Here is a 5,541-nt window from a genome sequence, read left to right as displayed (position 1 = left end):
GCCGCAGGAGCCGGAGCCGGGGCCGGAGCGGAGTGGAGCCGCCGCCGCCATGAACAGCATCAAGAGCGTGCCGGCGCGGGTGCTGAGCCGCCGCGTGGGACACAGCCTAGAGGCGGAGCGCGAGCAGTTCGACCGCAACCAGGCAAGGCCCGGCCCGCGCCCCTCGGCCTCCCCGCACGTGGGCTTCCCCCCCCGGGCTCCGCTCCGGCTGGCTGGGCCCCGAGCTCCCTTCCAGCCCCTGCGCCTCTCTGGGAGGCGGCTGGCCCCCGGGCACGGCCACCGGCTAGCCCAGGCTCCGCGCGCACCTTGCGGACTACCAGGCACGGCTGGGTTTTATTCTGACCGTGTCTCCGGTCGGAAAAGGCATTTGTACGTTGTAGACTAACCCGACTTGAGAGAGATGTAGAAACAGGTGTTGGGGGCGCTGGGGGTTGGCGTGTGGGGCTGAGGACGCGGGCAGGCAAGGTTCTCTGGGCCGGTGTGATCTTTTATTAGACAAAGAGCACAGGCTTGAGGCACTGTCGTCTACCAAAGTAGAGCCATCCCAGGCACTCACGGTGGGTCTCCTGCTCCCCGAGGAGGTGGCTCAGCCCCCGTGTGCCCCCAGGCACAGCTGGCACCGAGAGGAGGCCATGCATATCTGTAGACTCATTGACTAACCAAGGCATCTGTCCACTTCGGTTAGTGTGTAAGGTGCAGATCTACCTGGGCCTTCCACTTGACTTCCGATGAGCTGTGTCTGCCCACGTCTCTTGTACGCCCTTGACAGATTAAAACTCAGGGGTAGAAATGTCTGTGGATTTGCAGTTGTGCTTCTCAGCTTACGTTCTGTGGAGAAGCAGCCTGTCGAGACTCGTGTTTTTGGGTCGTTTTGGAGAAGAGCTTTAACAGGCCCGATGGGTGGGACGGCCAGTTGTGTCACGGGTGGGTCGGCTGGTCATGTCATGCCTTCAACTAAGTACAGAGCGCTTGTTCACGGGAAGTCTGTTGGATTTGCTGGGGGGAGATCTGCGCCGGTAGCCACGTTCGCTGCAGTTGTGCCGAAGATGGAGAGCTGGGAATTGTGCAGTGGTCAAGCAAAGCCGGCTGCAGCCAAAAAAGGAGACTAATAGGATCAAATAGTTTTACGCAACCTAAGTTTGCTGAGAGTTTTCCCTTCTATCGCTGAACAAGAGGCTGCCATTTCTAACTTGGCTGCCTGCGTGCTGCCTTCATAAGTCACGTAGGCTATCCGTGCGCCAGTCAAAATCCAACGTTCGTCCCCATCTCAGATAATTAAAAGGGATCAGTCCGGTTAGATCCCATAGGGTAGAATACAGTATTTCAGCACTAAGCATTAGGGAAGTTACAAGACGTGGACAAAAGCGTCCATGTCATTAAGGCTTTGCTTGTGCACATACTGGTGTAGAAAAGCATAATTACTCCTTCTGGGCGTGCTTAAATAGCTCTGCAGACGATGCACAAAAGCAAAGTGCCCATGTGCGTTCCTAAATTGGGGCTCATGGTGCTGCTCGGGCTTGGGGGAGAAACTCCTTTCCCTTCATGTTGACAGAGCAGCTCCCAATAAGCAAACCTGGCCATGCCAGTTGCGGCGCTGATTAGCGAGGACTCTGCCCCTGCCCCTGCCCGTCGCTTGCTTTGTGAACCTGGATCTTGCGTCTTTCCGGGATGTATCGGTGATGGGGCAGCCATGTTTGTTTGCTTGTTTGGCCTTGGCTCGAGCGGAATAATCCCTTCTACAAATATGACGTTGATTTAAGTTTAAGCAACAGTCACATGAAACAGTGGCACGAACGGAGTCGCATTGCTTCCCTCCTGCCCTCTGCCCTTGTTGCAAAACCAAATCGTTCCCCCATAACTCAGGTTCCAGGAGAGGAGCGTCTCTTCCCCTGCACACCAGCGCAGCTCCTCCCTGTGCTAAGTTGAGGCTCGTGGCTCTTTTGTCACTGATGCCGGCGGCTATATCATTTGAAAGGATCGCCCGAGAGAACACAGCCCCGCGGAGGATATTCTCCAGTGGCGTTATCTCCTGGGCAAAAGCTCCAGATGTGAGCAAATTACCAAATAGAAAGTTTTATGGCACCGGCCTGACAAGGGACAGCTGATCCTTTGGCACACAGCCAGGCCTCTGAAGGTTAAGGGAGCAGCAGCAGTAAAGATTGCTGAACCAGTAGTCTGTCTCCCCACAAAGCAGCTCAGGTAAGCGTGCTGCAGGCTGCCCTTCCAGTGACTTTGGTCCTGCCCTGCCACAATCACCCTAGTTAAAAAGGAGGCTGTCCTGTCCTGCCGTACCGTAGGCCGCTCTTTTCTGTAGACTAAGCGCACAAACCCTGGCTTGTTCCACTCTTGAGCCTGTCAAGGGTGCACTCTGGGAGGGAAAAGTCCAGTAGGTTAAACGGAGCCACGCTGGTCATTGTGAAAGTGCAAGGGAGTTGTGCACCCTCCTTGTGCCAAGTGACAGAGGGAAGAGCAGGAGCACAAATAGGTAGGGGTGCCAGGCTTCCCAACGCTTTGCACCTGGGGGATATGGGGTAAGTCTGGGAGCATTTCTACCTTTTCATTCAAGAAAATGAGGGCAGCAGTCATTTGATCGCAGGTGGCAAGCAGGATGGCCCAAAGCACTGTGAATGGGAGGGGGAGGCAGGGCGGGAGGTGAGGACTGAGCACTTCTGCAACAGCTAGTCATGGACAGGGCTCTCATTTCTCCTGCTTCTCATAGGCTGCAAACAGGCCGGTGTGCCCTGCGGTGTGCAAACTTGCTTCCTTCCCCTCCCTAGGCAGCTCTGCAAAAAGAACTGTAGAGTGATCAAATCCTTCTCAGACAAGGAAGTAGCTGGTTGGTGTCTCCGTGAAATAATACACGGAGCCTCTGTGGCCTTGCCTTGACGGATCCCAGTTTTCTTTTAAGCTGACCTGCTGCTTCATATTGCATGAAGACTATAGGCTACTGTCTCTTCAGGATTTCTGCTTTGGCCGTCTGCTCAAGGTAGCCAGTTTCCCCCACCCTAGAGAGGGCAAGACGTGCAACAATGTGCCGTGGAAGTGCAAAGCTACCAAAGGCCCTGGTGCTACTTTCCTCCTAGTCTCCCTTCTGCTCTGGATCAGGACACTGTTGGGGCCAGAGGGTGCAGTGAGGCACGTGCAGTCGCCCCAAGACGCTGCCGTATGTCTGACCTAGATGTGCACGTCAGATACTGGCTCACAGCCGTCCAGCGAGGTGTAACGCAGCACCCTCGGTTTGGCACTGGGGCCAAAATCTCCATTGTTAGGAATAGTCAGCGCTCCGGTGCCGGCTGTTTTGTGCCGGGCATACGCAGAGGTCCATGCCCTGCCCCAAAGAGCCAGCAGTGTAAAAGATCGTGGGCACCATGCCCCACATTGCTTCCTAGCCTGCTTACTGCTTGCTAAATCTTTCTGCCCTGCCACAGACCAACTTTAATGTTAGGACTGTCTGCCACAATGGCTGCAGCCCAAGGAGCAGAAAGAGGTGCAGTAGTTAGCTGTGTTAGTCTGAAGTCAGGCAGAAAGGCAAGGGAGACTTCGCCTATAAGGTGCAATTCTACCCTGTAACTGTAAGACCAGAGAGAAAATTCCCCTGATGATTTTTTTTTTTTATTACTATTTTGTGCATCTGACATCCTGTTGGATCAGGTCACTTCCTTGGTTTCCCCTGTAGTCGTTGTGTGGGTTTCACACCCAGACGCAAGGGAGGGAGAAATAGAAAAATAGAATCATAACCCAGTAATTAGCTGACGTGATGGGTTGCTGCCCAAAGCTAAATTACTCATCCTACGCTGGCTAGATTTCAGATGGATTGAAGTTTTGTTGTGTGCCCACTGGTCTGTCTAGGACCAGATTTCCAAATAACTTGCGGCAAATACACCTAATTTAGTGTCCAGAAGCAGGTATCTTGAAAAATGTTGATCACTGTAGTAATCGTCTTGCAAAGGGCATGGATAGTGCTGCCCCATACAGTTCAATTGAACCTTAGTTCTGTCTGAAGGGTACAGGGGTCCCTTTAAATGGATCGCTGCCGCAAACGATGGCGAAAGTAGGGTAACGGCAGGAAAGTGTCTCAGTTAAATCTGTGCTCGGAAATCCCAGACGTCTCTAGCTAATATCAGTACCGCTTGTACAAAACTGACCTCCTTTCTTCGTGCCGCGACCTGACCAGCCCAGGCCCCTTTACCGTCCTATGGATGAATGACTGAGCTCCATGAATCAGAAACTGGCAGCATCCTAAAACTTCAGAGCATTAATCTCAGCAGCTGCCGTAAGTAATGACTAATTATTGACTCTGTGTCAGGTGGTGCTCCAGCGTGTCACATGGAGCGGGCGGTGCCCCGCGCCTGTGCCACGGGTTTGACAACGTTCTTGCAAACGTTGGCCGGAGGCAGAGCTGGTGGTTTTTGCTGAAGAGTGTGTCCCTCAAATATTCCAACGTTGCAATCGAGAGACTGAAACCGAGTGATTGGTTCCAGGAACTTGTAGCGATTGGCCCCTCCCGGCTTTTGAGATTATTTGGGAATGGAAATTATACATCCCTCGCCTCCTGGCACGGGGCCTCTCCCGTCACTGGTTTTACGCATCCTCCACCCAGGCCGGCTGGGAGCAGGTGCCAACAGGGAGATGACGCCGTCCTGATGGAAATGAAGCTTGTTTGGATGCAGGCACCAGGGGCCTGAGCACACCTTCCGTTTCATAATGAAATTTCGTTCTTGCATAAAGCCGAGAGATGCCTGTCCCTCTCCTGACTGCCCCTGTTGCTCATCCGGAGTCACTTCCTTCGGGATAATATCCATTCCCCTGTGGTATCTTCCCTTGCAGGAACACGCACTTTAAGAGCCATTGCCAGCTTTGAGATGGGATAGTGCAGCCCAGTCCAGCAGGTGCTGGGAACTCCAGCTTCCTCCTCCTGGAGCTTATACTACTTATAGAAGTATTTTTTCATGCTGTTTGCTCCTTGTACCCAAGACCATCATTTCAGGGTTTCGTGCACTTAGCTCAGCAATGTGATGTTTGGGCTGTTAGTGCTTGCAGGGCACAGGGGGGCTATTTGAATTTGAAATATTTCGGGTATGAGCTCCTGCAGACAGTTTCTTTGACCCGAAGGTTTGTGGGGTGCCAGTCGCCATCCGCAAAAGAAAAGCTATATATTGGGCCAGATGTACCCAGAGGGCATGTCTTCACGCACCCAGGCTGGAGGTGTCAGTAATACAGGAGCCATCCAAGAGCATAAAACCCAGGAATCCTGACTCCTGGTTTTCTGCTTTAAAGCGTAGCTGGGACAGAAATGTATTTGTATTGCCACTGACTTCTGCACTCCTTGCTCTGTCAGGGATGAGCATCTTAGCTAGCTTAGAAAGTCCTATGAACTAAGCAGATGTCCAGAATACAGGGTACGTTTCCCCGGGTGTCGCTTATCACATCCCTTAAGTTGCTTGCTTTTTAAGAGGCCATTGGAGGCAGGCCCGATTTGGTAAATGCGGTGCCAATTACAGCGAAAGGTTTACAGAGCAATATTCGACTACTAGCAATAAA

At 52.8% G+C, this 5,541-nt stretch overlaps 1 protein-coding gene across 1 annotated transcript in view; it reads left to right on the top strand.

Moving 5' to 3' along the window:
- Positions 1-6: 6 nt before the first annotated feature.
- HIP1R (huntingtin interacting protein 1 related) overlaps positions 7-5,541 on the top strand; it is a 47,751-nt gene continuing 42,216 nt past the window's right edge. The window contains exon 1 of the mRNA XM_019507168.1: positions 7-142. Coding sequence (XP_019362713.1) covers positions 50-142 — 93 coding nt within the window. The 5' untranslated portion in view covers positions 7-49. The remainder of the gene's footprint in view (positions 143-5,541) is intronic.

Source organism: Gavialis gangeticus, unplaced genomic scaffold (genome assembly GCF_001723915.1).
Source record: "Gavialis gangeticus isolate Ggan-Ray unplaced genomic scaffold, GavGan_comp1, whole genome shotgun sequence".
NCBI lineage: Eukaryota > Metazoa > Chordata > Crocodylia > Gavialidae > Gavialis > Gavialis gangeticus.
This window is presented reverse-complemented; position numbering and strand designations above follow the sequence as displayed.